Here is a 27,109-nt window from a genome sequence, read left to right on the forward strand (position 1 = left end):
CATTTCTTATAAACCAACACACTGCATGCACAATAAATTAATACTTTTTAAATTTATTAAAAAATGGAGTGAGAAATACAATTTTGAATTCAGAATTTGCACAGGAGACTCTACTTCCATAACTATTCACTTAACGTATATTATTTGCTTAACACCTATAATATATTCAAAATATAACTACTTATTTATTGAATTTATATTGTGAATAAAATTTTCAATTTTTTTTAATAATTTTATTATTCTTTCTATTTTAGGTTATGTTCATGTCGACCATATGTGTTGCACAAAATAAATGGAGTCGTACAATAGAGATATGTACGTATACATATATTATATTATACGAGTATACATAGTGTAAAAGGAAATTTCAATCGTTAAAATAATATTTAAAATATCATACAATATTATTTTATTTAATTATAATCAATATTTTTTTTTATTATATTATTAAATAGCATATTTACTCGACTCGTATACACCGACATTATCTATCGAATAAAGAATCTATTCTGGTGTGTATAATATTCATTAGAATAAAATTTTCTTCTTCCAATATTGTTTTTCTGTTTCTATTCATATTATGTCCATATAATATTCTTTTTAATATTAAATTGAAGACAATTAATGAATTTTATATTAATGTAGGCACACTTCTAGAATTTCAAAATAAAAAAAAAAGTATAAAATAAATTTTTTGTTTTCCTCTTATATCTTGCAGATACTTAATATACGTGTATGTTTATATACATATACATATATATATATATATATATATATATATATATATATATATATATATAATAATATATTTCCATTGTTTTCTTTTTAAATTCAATAAAAAAATCTTAAAATAAAACTTTTGTGGTATAGAATATTGAACACTTTAAAGAGTTGTCATTTGAGTTTTGACGATTTTTTTTTTCTTCCAGTAGTTTTCATATCGATTTCACCACACCTTAAAAACGTGATATTTTATAAATTTGTATAAAAATCTAATGTAAATATAGTTTTAATATTATATAAATATTGTGTACCTATTTAAATACAGGTGTTCCTTGTATAACGCGTTTAACCATTAGTAAGAAGGATAAAATAATGGGCCTTGTCAATTTGACATTGGGCTTTTTGTTTATTCAATTCTAAAATAGTTCTAGCTTGTAATACGTTTGAAAATTCACACTGAAAATATAGATCATTTTGAAATTACTGGCTGCAATAAAGTGCGTTCGAAAATTCAATCTGCAATTAAGAAATGTTTGAAATGAAGCGCAGACCTCTAGTATAAATATCTTCTTGTTAAAATTTCCTTATTTTTCATACAATTCGTTTCAATTACATACAATTTCGTAAACAATTTTATTTCTGTTATTTTCGAACGACTGATTATTTAGAAGTTTCAGAATTTGTAAACTGCGTAAGCAAATAAAACTTAGTTAAAATTTTTGCATACTATTTAACGCTGCTTAGAAATTTTAGTTGTAATGTAGAAATTTCATCGAAGTGTGCATAAACGAAAACCCCTAATTATTGTCAAAGTGACAATAATTGTTGCAAAAAATTGTAAAGAAAAGAAAAATGAGTGAAGAACAAAAACCACCTTTTGAGTGAATGATAAAAAGCTTTATCATTCATTTTTTAATACTGACACAAAAAATGAATGCTCGGTTCACAAAAATGTGGCACATGATAAAAATAAAATGATGACAGGCTGATTGTTAATTAGCATGATTTATTTTTCGTTAATAATAGTCTATGGCATTGTCTTGGGCCATCATATTTCGTTTTTGGCGTATAACTTCATGAAGAAAAATGAATATTCGCGAAATAGTTTTTTTATTAGTTTAAAAGTATATTGTTGAATCTTGGCTGTGTTTCGAATTCATGTTTTTGATTTCGTATTGAATGCATACCAAAATTTCTTGTTGTAATGAAACCAAAGTTTTTCATTTTAAATCGAAAACGCATTGTACGAGTACCGTTTTACAAAAAGGATGCCTGTATTTTATATACGCATATACTTATATAAACAGACGTATGTTTTATATATTTATTTTTAACTTATAATAATGTAGCTATTTATATTAGAATCTGTGTATTATAGGAAAACAATAAAAATCTAAATGAAAAATAATTACTATTTAATAAAAATAAACTAAATAAATATATAGGTATATATAAATATATAAGTATATATCGGTACTTACAAACTACATAAAATAAGAATATTTTATTTTTTTTTTAAATTTTAAACTTTGTTGCACGATTAATTTGAAATTTTTTAATTTAATTCAAAACAAAAAGATTTTATAAAATGCAATAATCGTATAAAAAGAAAAACAGAAACAGAAGAGCTTCTAAATTTTGCATTTTATGTTATTTTAATTTCTTACTTTTTGATACATATGATTATTTTATATATGTACTCGTATACATATAATCTTATATACATACATATGCAAGTATAGTTTATCAATAATTACATAATATATTTAAAATTAAAATAACTTTTTAAAATAAACGCATTTGTATCTTATATTTTGTTATTAATTAAAAAATTTTATAGAATGAGCACATATATAACAATATAATTTTATGAATGAAAAAATTACAAAAAAATTCATTAAGTAAATTTTAAAGTAAGCCACTATTTCATATAAAATTTGGAAGTATTGAAATTTTTAAATTGTGTTTGTTGCTGTCTAGAGCCTATAACTTATCCAATCGAATCTTAATTAAGTAGACTGTATGAATATATCAGAAATTTTATGAAATTACGTAGTTTTAACAGTATATGTATATAGAAGTGTAAATATGTATATAATTTTTTAATGAAACTCACGGTATTTCGAGAACTTCAAAATTTGTCAAATTTTATAAAAGTAATAGTTATGTTCCATTGAAACTGAAATAAAATTAATTAATTTATGAAGTTAATTCTAAAGCAATTGTGACAATAAGTAAATTAATTTTGATTTAAATTTACAAATTATAATGCAATTTAAATTTTAAGTAATTTTTGTATTAAAAATACATTTATACTTACTTTCTTAAAAACCTTTAAAGTTTATATTAAGTAACTAGAGGAAATGTCTTTTACCATCAATACATTTTCAAATTCTCGTTAAACGTGGAATTCCTTAACATACCATATACAGGGTGTTTTACATAAGGTAGCTAATAATTTCAGGGGTGACTCTTTGATTAATTTTCAGCAAAAAATTCTATGGACTGCGGATATAATTGTTTTCGAGCTACAAAAAGGTACAAGATTTTTCCTGCATCATTATAAAAAAATTCTTCGAAGCTATACAACATAGCTTGTTTTATACAGGCGATTGATTGCTCTTTATTTTCAATCTCAAAATGAATTTGATTTGAACAATAGTTATCAAGGTAAAACTCGTTAAAATCACAATTTTAGTTTTTTTTTTTAATTTTTTTTTTTTAAAAATCGAAATTTTTCATCAACATTTTTCTTTGCCTCTCATAGTTTTGTCAGTAAAACTTATTAAATGTGCTTAAAAACATGAGAAAAATTCTACATTATAAAAATATTTCTTTCTTGCATTTCTTTATTTGCGAAATTATTGCAAATTTAGTATAGCTAGAATTATCAAAAACACCCAAAATATCTAGCATCGAAAAATCTTTAATGTCATCTATGATATAAAAAACTTATTAAGAATTATTTGAGTGTCTAATTTCTTGCTGTTCATAAAAAATATTTTGAATAAAAAACTTGTAATATTTGTTTTGTTTTTTTTTTTTATTAATTTTTTTTTATATTAATTAATTTTTGTATTTATTTGTTTTTCCCTAGTATGTATATTATTAAATTAATAATATGGAAACATTTAAAATAAAAAATTGAAACGGAACATGAAATACATCTATACATAAAAATAAAATAAATATATATTTATAATATGTATTTTTAGTTTTGTGTGTATTTTTTTTTTAATTTTTTCAATATTTTTTTTTATTATGTATAATTTTTTTATATATGTATTTATATATATATATTTTTTTAATATTTAATTTATTACATTATAACTATTAGATTTTCTTGAATTTTTTTTAATTTTTTATTTTTTTTTATTTTCTTGCTTTATTTTAATTATCTTAAAAATTTAATATTAATTTTATTTTGTTTATTTTTTTGAATTTTTCCTTTTTTTTTATATAATTTTTAACATTTATATAATAAGTTTACTTTTTTGTTTTTTGCTCTTAAAGTGTTTATGTTTTAAGTTGTTCATATGTTTTTTCTATTTTTTGCATTCTTTTTTTATTTTGCTTTTTTTTAACAAATGTTCGTCATTGTATAGTAATTTTAAGTAAAAATTAATTTTCATTTCATTTTTTACTTTTCATATAATTTTTTATAATTGTTTATCTATATTATATTTGCATATTAAATATATGTATATATATATATTATATATGTATACATAAAAAGATTGTATGTAATTAGTTTTTTGTAAGAAATTTGTTTTTTTTTTAATTTTTTTCTTTCTTTGTTTCATTAATTTATTTATCTCTTAGTTTTTTTCTATGTTTTTTTTTTGTTTTTTTCTTTAAATTTTTGTATAGTTATTCTTAATATTTAATAGTGTCGAACAAAATTTACTGAATGAATTTTACAAAAAAAAAAAAAAAAAAATAAATTTTTTTTTGAATTTTCAAAAAAAAAAAAATCTGAAGAAAAAAACAAAATCAAATTTTTTTAGATGCATTACAAATATTTTTTTAAGACACTTTTGGTTGCAGTTGAATTGAAAAATAATTAAAAAGATACCAAGTAACCCGTTTTATGTTATAAATATTTAATATATGTAATTGTGTAGATTTTTATTGGAATTAATATAAATTGTCCGTAATTTTTCATTATTTTGGCTTGAGAAAAACAAAAGAATATGAAAAAAATTAAGAATTATTAGCAAAAATTAATAAAAATTTGAAATAAACGCTCATATTTTGTTAGTCGCATCACTTGAGGTGATGGAATATTATTGAAAAGAATTTCGTTTTCCTGTATAGAACTTCGAATTTCAGAATATATTTTAATCAGAAAATTAAAAGATTGATCAAAAATAACCTATCACGTTAAGTGATGCGACTAAAAGAATATAGGCGAATGTTCAAAATTACATTAAAATTTAATTTTTTTGTAATTGTAAATTAAATTATACTATAATGAATTTATGTCAAATTTGTGTCATGATGTTAATAAATTAACAATGACAAATAAGTATTAATGACGTATAGTTAATATTATTGTTTCAGAAATTAAGAAGATACTAATTAAAATTGAAATATTAAATTAAAATGAAAAACATTAAAAAAAAAATATTAAACACAATTAATTAAATTATTCTAAAAAGAATAATCAATAAAACCTTAAACGCATGGTAAACAATAAAAATCCAAAGGAAATTGAAAAATTTTAAGACAATTTCTTTTATTTATATTAGACATAGGTTGAATATTACAGATTTTTGTATTTAGAAAAAAAATATCTAATCTTTTATTATTACAAAATTGTTGTCTGTTTATTTTTATTTTATACATTTTTTTCCCTTTTTAGCTGATTTGTAAAAAAAATCTTTAATTTTTGCTATTTATTTCTTACTAAAATTTAGTTATACATTCTTAATATAAAAAATTATTCATATATTTTATGTATTTGTAATGCATCATTTCATTATTTTATAATTTTCATTCTTTTCTCTTTTTTATTTTTTTTTTCTTGTGTCTATTTACATGTCATATACATAATTTATGTATAATTTAGTTTTCCAATTTTGTTATTTTATTTAATATCGCATGTTTTTTTTTTTTAAATATTTATATTTAATTTATTGAAATTTATTTTGTTTTTTTTTATTTTCGCTATTAATATTATTATATAAATTACTATATTTATTATTATATAGTTATTATACATTAGTTTATATATAAATATATTATATAATTATAATTACAATTATTAAAAAAAAAAACTAATAAAATAAAATTAATAAAAATAACATTTCTATATTTATTTATAAATTGTTTTTTTCTTTTTTTTTTTATAATTTATATATTATGTAAATAAACGTATATATGTATGCATATTATATATTTATAGGTATATATATATATATATATATATATTCATAAAAAGATATTTATGAATATTCCTAGCATGAAAATTGAAAATAAAGCGCTTGTAAAAAAATAACAAATGATGACTTAAAGCAAAAGTTTTCTCATGCAAAATGGAAAAATATTTTTTATAAATTACAATTCTGGGTAATTTGAGCTAATGTCATTTAACGACATCACTTATTCAGTCACATTATTCATTTTTGACAGTATAAGTCGGCAAACCAAAAATTTGCGTTGTGAAAGTATAAATAATAAGTATAATTTCGATTATGTGGTATTAATAAAAATTTTTGATTTTTAAAATTTGATCATGTGACATTGGTAATTTTATGCGCGCTTTATTTGCACTTTGAATATTCTGGATTTTTATATAAATATTTAATTATGTTTGTATATATATGTATGTACATATAAATATATAATATACATTTGTATACATAATTATACATGTTATTAATTATTTGTTTGCAGTCTTTGGTTACAATATATATATATATATACATATATATATAATTTTTTTTTTTTTTGAAACATAAGAACTTGTTTTTGTTTTTCATTTCTTTTCTTTACTTTTTTTTTAATTTAAATATTTAATTTTATAGTTTTTTAAAAATTTATTATTTTTTTTTTGTATTTTTTCTTTTTTTAATTTCCTCAATGTACAAAATTACAGTCCAAACGGCTTTTATATAAATAATAAAATATAATATTTTGTTTACAAAACAAAATAAAACAAATAAAACAAAAAATTTAAAATTAATTTAAAAAAAACGTCTTCCTTTTGAATTTTATTAATAAGTTTTTGTTGTTTTTATTTTGTTTTCTTCTTCAATATTTCAGTTATTTGCAATTACATTAATTGATTTCAATTTATTTTTGATTTTTATTTAATTTAATTTATTTGAAATATTATTTTTAAGTTACAAATAGATAATAAAGTTTTTTTTTTTCTTGTAATTTGAATATAAAATATTTTTTATTTAATAATTTGGTTTTTAATTTTAACTTGTTTCTAATTTTTCATTTTTGTTTTAGTAATTTTGTTTTATTATTTTAAATAATTTTACATTCATGTTTTTGTAATACAATATTTTAGTTTGTTTTATTTTTGTTTGTAATTTATTTCTTTTTATATAAATTAGTAATTTTAATAGCGATTTATGTACAATTAAATTAAAAAAAAATTCTTAATATTTATTCTTGGTAGTATTTTCTTAGTAATCTTTCATAAAAAAAAATAAAATAAAACAAAAGAAAGGTTAATTTGCATTTTAAGTCTTATACGGTTAAATAGAACATTGAAATTGTATACGGTTTCAGTATAATGAAAACAATGCAATTATATTTTTTTTTATAATTTACTTTTAATTCTATAAAAATTGAGTTTATTGCCAAAGTATTAAAGTAGGTGCTATCGAAAAATAATGAAGACGTTAAAAAAAATTAAAAAATTTCAAATTAACAACAAAGACAACATCTAAATTTGACATTTTATTTTATTCCAGTTTGAATTTAGTGACATTTTATTTTATTTAATGAAATATTTTTTTACGACTCTCACTGAAACTATTAGAAGCAATTTGATTATTATATTGTTTGTCAGTAAGTCTAGAACGTAGAGCAAAATTAATTGATTAATTATTTAAAATGTATTAAAAAAAAAAATTGAAAAAAAAATTTGGACTAGATAGTTAGTTAATTTTTCAGATAAGTATTCAAAAATTTATTTTAGCGTTTCGCTTTCACGTTTTTTACTTTAAATGCTTCTTTAAACTTTATTTTCCTGTTGACAATAATTTTAATTGGTTATGTTTTGTGAAAAAAATAAAATGCGTAATTCTTTTCTAAAATTGACAAAATGAAATTTTTTAAAATTAACTAAAATTAAAATAAATGAATAAAAACCAAAATAATTTTAAAGATTTTTTTTTTTAGCCGTATACATTTTGATTACAATATGTTTATAATTAACATTCTTAATTTTGCTTCATTAGAATCCTTAATTTAATTTAATTTCTTTATATTTTTTCTGTACAAAAAAAAATTTTTTTTTTTATATTAATAAATAAATTTAAAATTCAGGACTTGAATCGAGTAACCTTTTTTCTGGTGTAAGATCATTTGTTCGAATTATTCGACTAACACCACTATTATTAAAATGATGTTGATGATGACTACCGCTATTTGAATTTATACCACTACTAATACAACCACCGCCGTTACTTCCATTTCCACCATTACCACCGTTACCATTATTACCGCTACCAACACCAGATGATTTAGATGCAATAATTTGATTTCCATGCGCTGGTGCAATTGGTAACATACTGCTTGTTGATCCTATTTGTGATTGATAATTATTACAACGGCAACCATGCCTCGAATGGCGTGCATAACATTTTGCACATATCGCAATACAACCTCTCATTGGCCAATAACACCATAAGCAAGGTAACACTAATGATATTGCTCCTAGCCAACCCCATCTTGTTGCACGTTTATGGGGTAAACAGGAACATGGATCATCGGCACAAGATATACTATCGGTCCCATCATCACATTCCATTTCATGGTCTTTAGAACAATGATAAAATAAAGCTTTTACACAACATAAACATGATGCATAATCAATTACTGTTTCGGCACTACATAAACATGTTTTATTACATACCCATTTTGAAGGTAATTGTCTAGGGCTTTGGCATTGTTCACAACGACATTTTTTACATTGCGGACATGTTATCGAATTTAAATAGTCACTATGATTAGTTGAATTACCGCTATTACCACCTAAGCCGCCACTAGTTAAATTACCAGTAGTTGTATTGCTAGTACCAAGATGATGTAAATCTAATTCTTCATGCAATATAGATGCTGAAAGGCAATCTTTTGTAAATGGTGCTGGTTGTTTTGTTATTGGTTCTGTTATCGGTAATGTCGTTGATGAATGATGATTTGTAGATTGTTGTTGTTGTGATTGATGGCTTTGCCGTACCACTGTACCTGGAATTACTCTTTGATTTTGATTATTTGCTGTTGTTGTAATTGGTGGATGTGTTATCGACGCAATAGTTGGTGATATCGTCGTCGAAATAGAATCTTCACACGTTGTACCACTAATTGAGCTACTAATAATGTTCTTATGGCTAATATTATTCGAATGTAATGTATTTGAGGAACCGTCAATTCCACATACTCCGCTACTAATAACTTGTCGTAGTGTTCCACTACTACTTCCCGCACTACCACCGCCGGCTGTGCTAATACTACTGGGTACATTAGACGCTTGACGATGACGTTCATTATTACTATTACTAATATTATTATTATGATTATTAAAAATATTATTACTATGACTTGTTGTTGAATTAAAATGTATTTGATGGTGTTGTGGTTGATGATGATGGGTATGGGTGCTACTATTGTGCAACTGCAAATGCTGTCTTTGATTATGCAGTAAATTATGTGACGTCGTAGTTTGTCCTCTAACTGTTTGACCCGCAGGGTGTTGAATACGCGTCGCATGATGCAAATTAGCCGTTGTTGCACTACGTAATGGTGTATCGACATACTCATTGGAGAGTCTTTCGTTTTCAGGTCGCGGTGCCGCCAGTGTGACCGGTGATATTGATGATGATTCGTTATTATTAATGTTACTATGTAATATTAAATTCGATGATGATAATAATGGTGTTGTTGGTGGCGGTAATATTTGTAAACCAATAACTGGTGTTTGTGGTCTACGTCGCGTAAAACTATTACTTGATGTTAAATTTGTTGATGGTGTTGTGCTACCTAAATTTATATTACTAATATTTGAATTATTATTAATCGAACTGTGTAATGGTATCAATGGTGCTGTTAATGGTGCTCGTTGAGCTGTTAAATTATTATTAATATTATTATTGTTATTACTATTACTGTTACTGTTAAGATTATTAAGTATATTATTACTATTAATATTACTATTTACAATATTTGAATTGCTACTATTAGGTCTATTTAAATTATTATTTATATTACTATTAATAATATTATTATTGTTCCTATTCGGGTGAATATGATTGTTTGTACATATCTGATTATGAGACTGTAGTTGTTGTTGTTGCTGCTGCTGTTGCTGTTGTTGAAATTGCGGCGGCTGTTGTTGGTGTTGAATTTGTTGTGGTATATTACATGAATGTAAAATTACTGTTGTTGAATTTGTTTCTAAATTAGAGGCGCTCATCATCGGCGGCTCTGGGGCCCTTGGACGATGGACACGTGGTAATGATTTCGGGGGCCGGGGAGGCGCCAAAGAATCGCCGCCATTCCTACGATCCATATATGTTAAAATAAAACTAATATTTTCTCTTGTTTAACGTCCTCGGTACACCAGCCGGGGACCACCAAAATCCGTCATCGTTTTTGATTTTTAATTATATTTTCGGTTTTATATTATGAATAAATGTTTACTAACTGTTCTTGTTCCTCTATTTTATAAGTGGACGTTAATTGAGGTGCTTTCTTTTCTTTTTGAAAAAAGAGTAGTTTTTATGCAGTTGCCTCCTGAAAATACACCAAAAAAAATATGGAAAAATTTATAAGCATAAGGTATAAGTAATGTAACATTTTTAAGAATTTAAATATTTGATGAAAAAAATGTTTAAATATTATTTAGTTTTGTTGAAAATTTTGAGAGATTTTGTTTGTAATGTCGAAAAATTTGTTTTTAATCTGCATAGACAATAATTTATTTTTAATTGTATAATATTACATACAGAAGCTACATTAAGCTTTCTGAGGAAATAAGGACAGTAGGAAAACTAAAAAATTTTATTTGAACTTAATATAAAGTAATTTTGTGACTTTATTAATTAAAACAAGAGAAAGAAAAAGAGAAATTGTAAATAATAAAATAATTTAACTAAAATTTAATTAACATTAGGTTGAGATTAAAGATGTGAATATTGTTATCATCCTTACTGTAAAAATATATATTTGTTAATTAGGTTTACTAATTAAGTTTTTGTATTACATGGATTGCCAACTTTAGAATTTTATTTTCATTATAATCTTGGAATATTTAAATGAAATTATATTAATTACTTGCTACTCTATACGGCCAATAATTTTCATCTCATTTTGAGATTTATTTTGTTTATTTAAATTAGTAAATATATAAATTGGAAACATACAGTGTTAAATTTATGAATTCTTCATTTTAAAGGAATATTCAACTCACAGGTTGTCCTTAAAATATTTCGTAAAAATTAAAATTTATTTAACAAACGCTTTATCACACAATTCGTATACCAACAGTATTGCCAACTTCCCGGCATACTTTCTCAAATATAAAATTAAAAAAATATTGTAAATAAAATGTTGTGAACGCGCGGGTATGATTGAAACATAAACCGGTGATAAAATATAAATGATTCAGTGAATAAAATAATCCAAAAATAACAAAAATAAAAGCATAAAACAGCAAGTTACCTATGGCTGTAGTTATATTTAAGTACTTATAATTTTTTTAATAAAAAAATTACCAGACACAACATAAATTTTTTAACAAAAATTTCCTTCCCATTAAATTACCAATAAAATCTGAAATATCATTAAATCTTTAATTATATTATAACTAAGTATAATGTAAGAAAAAAAATTTTTTTCTTAAGATTAAAAAATGTAAAAATATAAACAATTTTTTTTTTATTAAAAACGTTTTCAATATAGCGTACATTTTGTACTTTTATAATCCCCCGCTCAATTTTTATCAACAAAAATATTTTATATGTACTTATACTTATTCAAAAGTCAACATCCGTCAATATTACTTATTGAAAACACATGCAAATGTAATACATATGTATATATATATACATAAATATAATATTTACATAAATACTATAAGTACTGATAGTGAGAATACTTTAATGATAACAATAAATAATATTTGATTTAATAACCGAATCTAAGGAATAAACATAAGTTAGTACGTATAAGTATATTATATAAAATGATTGATGATAAAATGAAGCATATGTATATATGTACATAGATATTTGAATAGGAAAGAAAACGCATCTTTGGGAGATAGGAAATAAGTAATTTCATGTTAATTTTTTTGTTATCAAAAAGATTTTTGAAAAATTTTAATCAGCTCGTGGTCTATACGAGTATACTTAATGAAAACAAAACGCAGACAAACCACATAAGTATATACATAAATGCAACCTATTCAAAAATCATATTACATAATAATTATTATGAGTGTTTTAACATACATAATACACTCATAATAATTATTATGAGTGTTTTAACATACAACACATTCATGAGAGAATAAATTTAAATTTAAATTATCGGTAGATTATACCGATATAGACGTATGTAAGACTAAGCATTCTCTGGCATGTGTAATACATAGCAAGATTAGATTTATGTGAACGTTTTTTTTTTGTTTATAAAAAAAGTGAAGATGATCAAATTTGTTAAGTTTCACTTAAGCGTTTTCCATTAAAAAAAACGTGAAAACAATGATCTGAAATCGATTTTCTCATTACCATTTAATTTTCTCATAAATTCAAGAGAAATTCCAAAATTTTCAGTAAGAAAGTTTATTCAAGTTTTTTACCGACCGAATTGTGTTATGTGATGGCAACAAAATTTAGCATATCAAGTTTTCGATGGAAACGCACTTCTCCATTATAGGGAGTAAATAAACAATTTTTAACAACCTGTCGGTCTGTCTGTCTGTGTGTACGCACGTGTATCTCAAGCTCAGCTGAACCGATTTCGATGAAATTTTATATGTAAGTTTATTTCGGCACGGGTTAATCATATTTTTGACTACTTTGTATATTGAAATTTCACATATAAACATCATTCGACCGTACGTGAAACCTACTGACCTTAGAAAAAATCAGGTGTCAGCAACTGAACGTTTACTACGGACCAAATATACATTTTTACGTCCATATATAAAAAGAAATAATCAACCGATTTCATTGAAATTTAACATTTAAATTCGAGGTATTAAAACAATGAATCTTTAAAATTTTTGGAAACATCAGGGCTCGGTAATTGATCTGGACCGATTTTATATTTTTTACCATAAATATGGAACGAATTGATCGAATTATTTGAAATATAATATATGGAGTTCTGGTTGTTACCAGAAGTTACTGACAGACTTTTCGTATAATTTGGACGGCTCAAAATGAAACTCTACTAAGAGCCAAATTCACATTTTTCTAGGTATATTAAATAAAGGTTTGTTCATTTTAATAATCTTTTAGAATACTTTTACTAATCTAAAAAGTATGCATTGCGGTCGGTTATGTGTTGAGCATATTAGATTTTTATTATTTAGATTAAATTTCCTTGCATCATAATTCTTACTTTCATCCGTTGTGGCAAAAAGGGTTAAAAATATGAATTATTCAATATTGCATACAATAGTTTTACAAGTACAATAATAACTTCAATATTAAGTACAGATTAAACATCACAAGTAACTAAGTATTTAAGTAGTACCTATATAATTAAATTCAAATATAACATTCAAAGGCCATAAGTAAGTACTTAATAATAAATTAAATTAATAATTAACATTAATAATGTAATTAAATGTACTTAATTCGAATAGAAAACCTTTCATTTAATTTTTTTATTACATTTTATTTTTAATTATGAATAAAAAATTCAATTTTCTCTCGAAAATAGTTTACAAAACCAAAAAGGAATTTGGTTCTTTTTTTTTCAATTTTCCAAATTTTACCAATTTGAAAAATTTTTTAATTGAAAGAGTTGAGTGAAGTAATCTATCACTACACAATCATTTAATATAAAAAAATAAAGTGAAACAAAAACACTACAGGAACATTGAATGATAATTAAAAAAAAAAAAAAACAAAAAAAATAAATAAACAAGCATAAATCGGAAACCGCGAAATGCGCGCGCGAATTTCTGTTCTTATTTTTTTTTTCTTATTTTTTATGTTAAAGAAAGAAAAGAATAATTTAGAAAAAGGTTTTCAGTTTTTAAAAAAATCCAAATCATTTTCAATCTTCCCTAGAGTTCTCGTTTTTATTCTGTTTCTCTTGTATTTTTTCTATTCTTTTTCTTTTCCCATTTTATTGTCGTTTTATTTGAAAAAATACATAAGTATATGCACGCACGAAACGCCAATACGTAGACAACGTCCATATTTTTCAGTCTAATATAAGTACCGATACAAAATAAAAATAGCTTTTAAAAATAATCTAAGTAAATCTTTTTGATACGGATTCGTGTACCGTGTGCGTATATCTATACAAAACATATACATAAATAATATATAAACATTTATACATATACATATATATATATATTAAATTGTGTATTTAAACATAAACGTATTAAATAATAAATACAAACGTATATACACATAAATTGATATAAATTAAATATTGTGTTCAAGAGAGTTGTTTCTATCTTTTTTAAGATTAATGGTGATGTGATAGTATTTTATTATTAACAATAATAGAAAAAAACATTGAATGTAGATTAAGTAAATAAAATATATAAAAAGAAAAACGACAATATCATAAGACAATAATAATAAATAAATTAATAATTTCATTTCCGGAATTTGTTTTCGCATACATGTTATAAAAAATTTATATACATATTGTACGTATTGTAGAGTAAAACAACAAAAAAGATTAAAAAAATACAATAACAGAACAAAAACAAAAAAAAAATAAACAAATAGTTTTCAATAAAACAAAAAATTGTGAATGAATATTTTGTTGTATGAGATTATTGTGAATGAATACTAAACTAATATTCAATCAAATTCAATTTTCAAAATATTGTAAACAGTTTTGTGAAAACATTGACAATTGAGAGAGAATGACAATTTGAGAGGGAATGACAATTTTATTTTTAATCTCATATAAGTGTTTCGTGAATCAAATATTGTTGCTTAACGTATATAATAACAACTCAAAAAGTGAACTATGTTTATTTTAATACCATATTACTCGAAGATTTTCAAAATTTTCCAAAATGTTACAGCATAGCAAACAAAATGGCAATTACTTAATAATAGATCGAAGAGGAATCATTTTGAGGGCTTTTAAAATTTTTGACTACCTTGAATTAATAAGCATTTTAAATTAGTATAAAATTTTTAAAAATTTCATTTTCAATATCATTTCAAGTGATGTTTTCTCTATAAATATAACAAATTTGATTCATCAGCAAAAATTAAAAAACTTTCAATTAATGAAAGTGCGTAATTTGTTAATTAAAAATTATAATAATATAATTATATAATTGTTATGATAACGATAACAAAAACAAAATTTGTTTATATAAATTTATAAATAAGAAAGCAAAAAAAAAATTTGTCTTAAAAAAATGAAAACAACATATGTATGTATGTATAAGTACGCACATATATGAGTTTGTATGAATATACAATTTTTCTTACACAGTTATTTACAAGTAAGATTGCTCTTAGATTGAACGTGATAAGTACGACACCAACCATATAAGTTTTCGAAAAATTCTTAATTATTTCTATGAGTTGTATATAGTTAATTAACTTGATCGTTATTGTCAATCGAAAAATCAAAATCATATTGGATTATAAAAGTCGATTGTTTATACTGTCAATATAGAAACTTCCAATATAGAAAGTACGTTATAAGTATGTAGTTATTATGAGCGTAATTTGAATACCCGACATTTGTAACTACAGAATTTCTTCTTTTTTTTTTTTAAGTAACATTAACAATAAAGAGATAAAATTGAGGTCTCCGTCCTTCCGATTCATATTTATTTTAAAATATATTAGTGATTATCTACTATCTTTATATTGGTACAAGTACTCAGATAATTAAGCATGTGAAAGTTTAGAAACAGGTGATTTCTGCTTTAAGATTTTAATTTAAGTTTTGATGTTTTCTTTTCAGTTTCTTAAATATTTTCCATGCTATGATACATACTTAGTTTTAAAGAGAAAAATTTACTGTTACCAAGTTGTTTTATTGTCGTATGGTACACTGTATTTTAGATAAAACTCTTCATATTTAATTAAATTCTATATTAATTAAGTCTTGTTCGAGATAGAAATTTCATCACAAATAAATCGATCTTATTCAGAAAATTATTCTTAAAAAAAATTTTGCACCCTCTAAAATATTTTCCGCTAAGAATTGCAAATCTCACTTAAATTAGATTTTTGTGCTGAATACATTACAAAAATTTTTGAATTTCATAAACGCAAAAGGTTTATACGAATCAATTCTATTATACAGTAAGTATGTTAATTTATCGGGTATCAAACTATGTTACTTTAGTACTTAAGTACTTAAGTGTTACCCAAGTATAGCAATTGTTAAGTTTTCACAATTTTATTAACCACAAGGCAAAAATTTTCAAAATTTTAGCAGAGTCTAGGTACGTTGTCAATAAATATTTTACTTTATTAGAGCAATAAGTAATAGTTACCTAATTCCACTCATCAAGTCATCAAGTTTTTCATTATTATTTGCCCATTTTAATATTTTTTTTTGGTTTAGGAGATAAGTACTTAAAAGAAAATAATTCTTTACTTAAAAATTAAGTAAAAACTTATACTTGCCCCTCTAATTCACAACATGACTTAAGTAAATTAAATTCTCGCTTAAATTTATTAAAAAATAATTTCTTTTACGAAATGTACAGAAACTTTTATAACAGACTGTTTGCATATATGTATACATATATAGCTTTTAATAAAAATTTAATTCAACAATTCATATTATTGCCAGGTATCTTTAATTTTCATTAAAAAATGTAAGAACAAATTTTTTAATTAAATATGTAAATGTATGTATATAAGTAAATATTTAAAAAATAAACTTACAAATAAGTTACTCATATGTATACGTAAGTATCTAAGTACGTATAAATATACCAGGGTAGTACGTAGGTACCAGGGTTGCCACTTGTGAAACAATTAAGGATTCAAATTTTCAAAAAACGGACCAAAATTATGATACTGTACTTACTTTTAGAAGTTAAACACTTATTTGTACTCAATTTACTAAGTTTTAGTTCAAATTTCAACTTTTTTATTTTAAATTTTATATTATACTGTTAGTTTTGAAATCCTGAAATTTACTTATTTATATTTTCTTTCCCACTCTTTTGTTTCTCCAAGAAAGAAAATTTTTAGTAAAAAAAAAAAACGAAAAAACGGTTGTTGCATCCTAAATAAAAATCTACCAACATGTGCAAATTGCAACAGAAATGACAACATAATGTTGACATGGCAACACTGGTAGGTACTGCCTTAAAGTTATTGTTATAAAAACCGGGAAAAATAATTTTCTCGTATTAATAATTGAGCTGGTTTCCTGTATAATTATATATAAGTAAAAAAAAAAGAACAAAAACGTCAATTTACCAATTTAAAAGTTGGGTACAAGCACCCAACAAAGAAAAATATTAAAAATAATAACAAGAAATATAGAAGTGGACCAGATGTTATTGAATAAAAAAGCAGAAAAACGAAATCAACAACAACAATGAAATTAAACAAAAAGAAAAAAAATACACTTATCAACTCAGCGTGATAAAATCTAATCTTGAGTTCTTCTTTTTTGTTTTACTTAGTTGTTTTTTATTTTCATTCTGTAACTATATTTGAAAAACGTGAATGTATTTTAATAAAAACAAAAAGAAAACAAGAAAACTTTAAAAAAAACTTTCGTACAAACATGAGCAACAGCGTCACAAGAACAGAACAGAAATACATAAAAAAAATCAGGGACTCAATCAGATTCCTTTTTTTTTTCTCTCTGTGGTATAAAGACCATTCATGGTCATTCAAATTGTAGATTTAAAATAAAATAAAAATCTAAAATCGTAAAATTTGAAAAAAAGAAAAAAAACCGGCTTAAAATCGAATCTACGATGACGATGATCAATTAAGGAGAACAAAAAAAAAATTAAAAACAACAACGACAACACAGAATCTTAATGGAACGGCAGAAGATAATTTCATACACACACATATATATAAATAATACAAATGCGACGACTAGATGTCGTGTAGTTATTCAAAATGAAAAATGGAAAATATAACAAGTATTTATGTAAAAAATATATGTATATATATAAAAAAAAATATTCCACAATACTCATACCTACACAATATACAATGTACATATTTAGATGGGAAACTTGGGATCAGTGTTACCACAATTCATCCTATCAGCATAGCTGAGTGAAATTAGACCCATTTCACAATGTTATAACAATTCGGGTAGAAATTTTCTTAGATTTCATTAAAATTCACTGAAAAAAATTTCAGAATTACATTTAACTGCGGAATTATACCTTTCGTGTAAGGTAATACAGATTAGTTCTTGGCGAACTCTAGAAGACTCAATAAAGAAACGCTTTTCAAAAGAATAATCGCCACCATAGTTTCACTAAAAACATGAGGGTTTCGGTAGTTATGTACCTAAAAAGTTTATAATATTTTATTATTTACGTATTATTTCTGTTATACAAGTACATATATATACATATATATTCAGCTGTTTATTAGTGCATTGCTGTTGAGTTTGTTGTTACGTATAAAATCAAATTAAAGAATTTTATTAATAGATTTTTGTAAAGTCAAAGTAAAATAAATTTATGTATGTAAAAAAACATAAAAAAAAATAAATACTAAAGTTCTTATTATTAGTTGTGACATCAGATGAAAAATTTAAACGTTTTTAACATTGTCTGTAATTGTAAATGTCAAAGAATAATTGCATAGAAATTTTATAAAAATTAATTATAAACAAAATGAAATTTTATAAAATTTTATTTCTAAAGTGTGGTATGCAAATTAAGTAGATGACTCAAAAAGTGAAAAGATTTGCTTAAATTTTTATACTTTGACAATTGTTCAATTTGTTTTTTAAAATTTTAATCATAAATTTTGACAAAGGTTTTACTTATTAAATTTCCGAGTGGGAGCTTGAAGTCAGTAAGTAAAGTAAGTTCCCAAATGGTTCCAAGTTACATAAATTGAAAAGCCTTATTTTATTAGTAATCAAAGTAAACAATCTATCAACTTATGTTTGACTTTGGATTGCAAAGTTCTGTTTGCAACGCAACCTAAGAGATGTTTGTTTTTACGCAACTAATTTATGTCAAATTTACATCAAATTTACGTCAAACTTCTCATTAAAAATTCTCCAATTTTCTCAAAAAATAAAAAATTTAATATTTACAATTTGCAAAAAAACGCATGCACTTTTGGTAGAAACTTAAACGTAAGAGACTTAAGTATCAAATAAAAAAAAATTCATGTACGAGTATTTTTAAATTTATTTTTTACAAGTATTTTTGCATATATGTAAGTATGCAACTGCAGTTTATTTTCTATATGCCTACAATATTTTTCATATAAATAAATAGGAGTAACAATAACAAAAAAAAAAGGAAAAAGGAAAATTTTGTTTTTTTTCCCAATGCATATTTTTAGAAAACTCATTTTTAGACACACATGACACAGCATACTTGCATTGCGATCGCATCGCACAATATGTGTGTAGGTTAAAAATATATTTTTATTATTTTGATTTTTTATGTTTATTATTAAGTATTTTGCATTTAACGCTAAAATCTTAAATTTAAAACATATATAATTTGTATGTAAGTGTGCACTTCATTTCTTCTACTTAATAGTACAAAAACTTGTAAGAATTTCAGGAATTTGTAAAAATAAAGTCAAAAATTTCAAAATACCCTTGATGTAATACTTTAATATTTTGGTGTTCTATCATCGTTATTTTATTTGAACGGGTTCCTTGTTCAAAATTGCAAATTGTAATTCAAAATTCCTCACTAGAATTTTTGATATTCGAAACCTCATTCGAATTCAAAACAAAAAAATTAAAATCTAATTCATTAAACATGGCAAAAATGATGACTGCGTTTTCACTATATTGAGAAATTAAATAGTAACGGTTGGTACTTGATTAATAATTTTTTCAAAAATTTTGGAAGTAATTTAGTTGAATAATTTAAAATCAATTTAGTGCAAAAAAAAATTTATAATTCACACATACGATTTAAGATATGTAATTACTATAATTACAAAACAATTTGCACTTGCTTTGTAATTAAACAGGTGTGTCACTTCCATAAAAAGTAAAATAATATTTTCAAATTTGTATGAACGAAATTTATGCGGTTTAAATAATACAATCTTTAATTCTAATTCATACGGCTTGTATTTTGAATTGCTAAATTTCTTGCTTTAACAAAAATTCCTGAATTAAATTTAAAAGTCGTAAGTATTACCACTTGCATATTATGGAAGCAAGGGTTTGTCTGAATTTAAATTTTATAATTGCATATTTTAAATAACTTGTAAGTCAGTAATTATTCACATACTTATTTGTTAAAATTGTCCTGAGATATTATAAAAGAAGACAAAATTCTTTAGAACTCAAAGTAGTAAAAATGAAGCATAAAATTGATGACGATAGTGTTAGTCACGTAACTTTCAATGTAAAAGTAGTATATACAGAAGAGTATAAGAACGTATGTAATATAAAAGAGCATTTAAATAAATAATATTTGATATTTTGATCTATGATTGAATTATTTTAATTAATATTCTCGCCTAAAAGTCTAGAAATTTAAAAACTCAATCCATGAAAATAGTTTAATACTCGTAATGCTTTAAATTTAAATTTAAAAATATTCCCAAATCTATATTTTAAAACTCAATTTTACTTAGCATTAATCTTATAGTACTTAGTACTTATCTATAGAAATGAAATTACTTGGATACGGTCATTATATAAATTTATTTGACATTCTTTTCATAAAAATATCGTAAGTACCTCATTTTCAAATAAATTTTTAATGTTTTTAGTGTTGTTTCTTTTCAGAAATTTCATTAAAAATTCAAATTTTAAAATATATATTTTTTTTGCAGAACAACAAAAATAAGTAAAATCAAAAGAAAAAAAAATGTTTTCAATTTTAATGCAAAATTTATAACTTTTAAATTTTTTTTTGTTGTTATTTTTAATAATTTTTTATTATTTTAAATTAAATTAATTTCATTAGAGAGAATAATTTAAATAGACATGAAGTAAATAGAGAAAATTTTTTGATTGTAATCATAAGCTTTTTTTCTCTTTCTTTCGTTTATGTTATACTGTTATACACAATTATATTTTATTATTAAAGTAGATACGGGCAAGCAGGTAAATGTGTGTATGAATGTAGGCATCATTAAATAAAATGCAATTAAAATACAAAAAAAAAAAAAAACAAAAGAGAAAAAAGAGAAAAAATAATTTTTATTTGACGTGTAATGACGTTTATTGTAGAAAGGTTAAACGTCATACACAAATGAAAATTTTTCTAAATTACGTTCGAATGTGTGTATATATACTTAATATTATATGTGTATTTTGAATGTTGAGTCTTTTTATAGGATAGGAAGCGAGTATTTAAAGATCACTTTATGTTTTAGGTTTAAATGAAATGATTTTTTGTTTTTTTTCTTGTTTTTTTTGCTACATAAATACTTTTATAACATAATTATAGAATTTCCTCTATTTTGTTAGTTAATTTTATAGTTCTAATTGTATTTAAATATAATGTTAATTGTATTACGTAAAAGACATAAATTTTTTACATACATAGCCACTCAATTACAATATTTAGTAAGTAAATGCCATACATTATATAAATAATTCACTATTTGGATTGTACTTACTCAATTTTATGATGTCTTTAAGAAATACTCATTTAAAAAAGTTGTTGTTCATTAATTAATTTACTTTCTTATTTACAACTATGGTAATACATTTTAGTTATTTACATTTTATGATTAAAATAAAATTAATATGGAATAAATTTCTGAACATTGCAATTAAGATCCTAATTGTGTGGACATGTTTACAAAACTTCTACACTCTTAAAATGTCATTTTTTAACTATTTATTGCAGCAAAGCCATAAACTTTTTTCAAATTTTGCAAACGTAGAAAAGTAGTCGCTCGCTTCTATTAACGCGCCATCCCGTATTTGAACTATTAAAAAAACAAAATGACCAATTCTAATTCCACCCCCTGCCAAGTTACCTCTTTTCGAATTTTGTATTTTCAAATTTTGAATTTTCGGCATCATATTTTTCCGAAGCTGCGAGCTTTTCCAAATTTCTATAAAAGCAGAAAACTAACGGTAAAATCCATACAATTAAAAAATATATTTATTTTTCTTAACTCACGAAATTAACCCTTAAATTCAGCATCATGTTAACTTCTCTTTCAATTTTATTTTTTGCTTCATCCTAAATGTAGGCAATCTTTGAAATATATTTGTATATAAATGAAAGTAGTTTTAATAATTTAAGTACTTAAAAGCAGTATTTTCACTTGGTGAAGGGAAAAATGCTACATTACAAACCATTGGTTTGACCCAACTTTATTTTCTTATTTATTTTTCTAATATTAGGACTTTTTGTAATATTTATGAACAGTAAATTATCGTTCGGTAAAATTCATTTAAAATCGGGAATATTTTTACATCTATTAAAAAATGATTTATTAAACAGCACTATTGACACTTGGATTGACTGCAAATTTGGAAAAAAAATTCTACTAAACTTTTAACTGAGGAGCATTGTTTATTGTTAATTAAGTCTAAATTTTGAAGTGAAAATATGGAAATATTGAAATATTTTTGTTAATAAATAATACTTTGGCATAACTGCTTAAATATTTAAATAATTTTTAAAAATCAATTTTGAAATACAGAAATACTAATGCAAATAAAGAAATTTTGAAATGCTTCTCAACTATAAAGAAAGTCAGAATGGTTTTAGCTATGAATTCAATTGTAGTTGTCAATTAAACATTTCATTTAAATTTGCGTACCTGAGCACATATTCTTGTATGTATACAATATTCCAAAATAGAAATTTTAAATTCAAAGTTTGATTATTTTTTAAAAAATACTTAAGTAAAAGATATTATGCTTATCATTTATATTATCAATTGATTAAATATAATTATGTCACAGGATAGATTCTTGGTTTTGGAAAATTACGCATCGCACTTACTTAATAATTATTTTTTCAAATTTATAACATAAGCCCTTTTACTTATACCTTTAATTAGAATACTCTTAAAAAATCTTGTTGAATTTTTATGGTATTATAAAGTAAACTGTAAGTAATGAAGGGAAACTGATTCCTTATAAGAAATGTGGGAAACTTGTTTAAAATTTATTTTAATATTTAAAGGATATACATACATTCTTAAATACAATTCAAGAGCACAATTATGTTATACATTGAGAAAGAGGAGGAATGAAGCAATAGTGAGTATGTTTTACAAGGCCACTTTTGCTCTAACGAAGGCAAAAGGTCAAAAAACTGACCTGAAACAGCATAAGTAATATGCATAAAATATTCCATTTCGATTTAATTTTTCCGGAATTTCTGTACTTATAAAATTTAAAATATGATATTAGACTGTTCCACTACATTGCATCCTAATTAAACAAGGCACTAGGCTGAAACCAGTTTAGTATAGAAAGTAAAATCCAGCACTGGTTATACAATTTAAGAATAATTTTAGCATAAGTTATAATAGAATTCGAAATGTTTTTGATTGCTTTCTCATATTTTCTTTTTTTTTTTTTCATTTTACTATTCTTTATTCTATATTTTTATGTGTATACTTAAAAGAATATAGTTATACTTGAATACTTTTACAATTAGTATAGATGTTTTTTTGTACTAAAATTAAGTTAATTAATTTGATTCATTTAAAAATTGGATTCTACATGGAAATTCCAATTATTTAATTGAAAATTGACTACGTGTATGTAGTCAGTTATCTATTAAGTATGCAAAAAAAAAAGAATATTCTATATACTTAAAATGTGACATAACAATTGGCTTCGATAAACATGTGAATGAAATTTTAACATGTAAGGAAAAAAAATATATAAGTACTTGTGCTTTAGAAAGCATTTATAATTTGTAATAACCTAGTTTCAACCAATTAAGTGCATAAGCAGTCATGAACAAAACTAATGTGACGAGATCTAGTTGCTACACAAATGTAGTGATGTTTGAAAAAAAAACTTGTTTTTTAAACTAATTTTCTTCTTTGCTATTTTTTATTTTGAATTGTTATTTTTTTAATAAATTTATTCAAAAAAAAACAAGAAAAAAAATTTTTTAAAATAAATAAAAAAAAATGATAGGGGGATGTAAATTTTATGAATGAAAAACTTTTAATAAGAAAAAACAAAATAATAAAAAAAAAAAATAAAAGAACAAAAAAAATTTTTAGGAAAAAAACTGAGAAAAAAATTTTTTTTTGGATTAAAATAAAATAAATTTTACTAGAGTAAAAATAGAATTTTTTTTTTCAAATTTTATGAATCTATTTTGTACAAAAGCGAACTCTGGTGAGCCGGTATACGTGGGTGGATAACTTTTTTTTTGTATTTTTTATTATTTTTTTTTTCTTTTCAGAACAAATAAGAAATTTTTCTATAAATTCGTCATTCATCTAATTTAAAAGAAGAAAAAAATGAGAAAAATTCGAAAAAAAAGAGAAAAATTTTTTTGCTATTTTTTTTTTTCATTCTATAAAGTGGAAAATAAGAGCACCACATCATATTTATAACGACAATAACAAAAACAACAACTGAATTATGTAAATATGTATTTGTATATATGTATGTACGAGTATACATGCACACAAATAAACACTCGCATAATACAGTACAGATTGTTTTATATGAACCACATTGCGCATGTTTCTCTTATTGTGAATAATGACAATCAAAAATATACTCTCCCATTCTTATATCAAATTCTCTCAAAATTTTTTGACCTTAAAATTGCAGTAAAAGGTATAGATTGAGGGTTCTTATTGGCAGTCCGTTTCTGTTAGTTTACTACTCAAAGTAACTCGTTAAAGTTTATAGTTCTTCGGAAGTTCTGGATTTGCATTAAAAAAAATTAATGATCACTGTTGGTTTATTTTGATAAGTCTGCCATTGTTTAACAGTATTTTTTTTTAGTTCTACCGCATTCTAATGGTAAGGGATGCGATAATGAACTCAATCATTCTATTTTAAATACATAGTTTAGCTTTTGAGTTTTGAGAATATAACTATATTAATCGATAAGGTCAGCTTGTTACTTTTGTATCAACCAATGTCAGGAAATTGATTCAAAAAATAACAAATTATTTAAGTAAGTCAAACTAAGTTTATTTAATTTATTATATTTCAATGTTTTTTTCTCGAAAAAGAGAAGTCGAAGCCAATTCTTGATTAAATTTTCAAATTATAATTTCAAATTGATTACTTCATGGTTATTAATGAAAATTCAGATTACGTAATTAACTCTTATGTTTTTTTGCTAAATAATAAGGAATTAGTGTGGTTTCAAAATTTGATCTCCCTTTTGTATGTAATGCACATAATTACTTAATTTGTATTGACGCAAAATTTACTCCCTACACTGTGAATGATGGGAACTTGTTATGTTTGAGCATAAAAGACAAAAAACCCTGGAGCCTCTAACTTCAAAAATGTAGCAATTCGGTAATTTCGAGTTAGTTTTACTGCATTTTTGCAGTCAATTCGCTTTCATAAGTTAGGTAAGTATGCAAGTAAACGTGCATTTACTGTATAAAATGTAAAACTTCCCAAACATATGTTCAAATACACTGATAATCATTTTATATTGTACATATGGCACGTCCACAACATATGAATGTGTATATATTGACATAATATATCCAAGTAAGTATGTATGATTGTATATAATGAATTTAATGAACGATTACAAATATAATATTGAAATAATAAAATGAAAATTCAAAGAAAATTTAAAAATACAAAAAAAAAGAAAAGAAAAATGAAGCAAGAGAATGAAAATTGATTAAATACTAAAATAATTTGCATATAAATATGAACTTTTCAATAAGTATGTATGTATGTATGTAGATGGATTTATTATTCCATTAAAATTACTAAGAAATACAATAAGCAAAAATCATTTTAAAAATTTATTTATCGTAAAACAAACTGCCATCAGCTTTTATTAGAAACAAAGAACAAATTAGCGTGCAAATCAAATTTAAATCGAAAAATTTCGCTACTTTGTACACAAAGGTGTAACTACGTCAATACATACAAATATGCAATAAGAGAATACTAGAATTCTAGGAAACCTAACCAATTTGATCAATGAAAAAAGAGTACTTGTAAAATTCGAAAGCAAACAATTTGTGTTTGTTTTAGTCACCTATTTCATGTGTAAGTATTTGTTAGAAAATTTTAGTTTCGGGAACCATTATTATATCAATCACATTAAATATAATTATTTGTTAATTGCATAATTGAGACGGCGGAATGGGATTCAACAAATTTCAAGATTTTATAATAATACCAAATTTCATAGCGTATTATTGCAAAAACTAAAAAATTTTTAATTGAATATTTATTTTTCATCATAGACTTTTGATTCTGATTCCGAATTAATATCGATTACGAATAAGTAAATAGAAATAAAATCATATAACAATATTTCTGTACTAAAATTAGTGCTTAATCTATTGCCTGACAAATAAACCACTTCTGAGAACTTCGGTATTGCTTCTAAAAACATTAATTTAACATTAATTAATTAAATAAAGTTTTAGTTTACTGGATACAAAGACTCGTTTATCGATTCTTTTATATCAAATTGTGAAAAATTTCATTAAATTTAATTATATTGAATTAGTTAGAAATTGGAGGAACAAGAGTAAAGTGGACTTATTTACTAAGTGCACATACACACATCCTCATGAAAATTATTTTAGTTTTTCACCAAACTAAACTTCATTTTATCAGATAAAATTCGTACGTATGTGTATTGTATTTGAATGAAATATTTTCAGTT

At 23.3% G+C, this 27,109-nt stretch overlaps 1 protein-coding gene across 6 annotated transcripts in view; it reads right to left on the reverse strand.

Annotated features, from left to right (window-relative positions):
* Nucleotides 1–7,215: 7,215 nt before the first annotated feature.
* LOC129610166 (protein sprouty) overlaps nucleotides 7,216–27,109 on the reverse strand; it is a 51,981-nt gene continuing 32,087 nt past the window's right edge. For all 6 annotated transcript variants that reach the window (XM_055522582.1, XM_055522580.1, XM_055522578.1 and 3 more), the window contains one exon: nucleotides 7,216–10,698. In XM_055522582.1, coding sequence (XP_055378557.1) covers nucleotides 8,222–10,474 — 2,253 coding nt within the window. In that variant the 5' untranslated portion in view covers nucleotides 10,475–10,698 and the 3' untranslated portion in view covers nucleotides 7,216–8,221. The remainder of the gene's footprint in view (nucleotides 10,699–27,109) is intronic.

Source organism: Condylostylus longicornis, unplaced genomic scaffold (genome assembly GCF_029603195.1).
Source record: "Condylostylus longicornis isolate FDR11 unplaced genomic scaffold, ASM2960319v2 ptg000044l, whole genome shotgun sequence".
NCBI lineage: Eukaryota > Metazoa > Arthropoda > Insecta > Diptera > Dolichopodidae > Condylostylus > Condylostylus longicornis.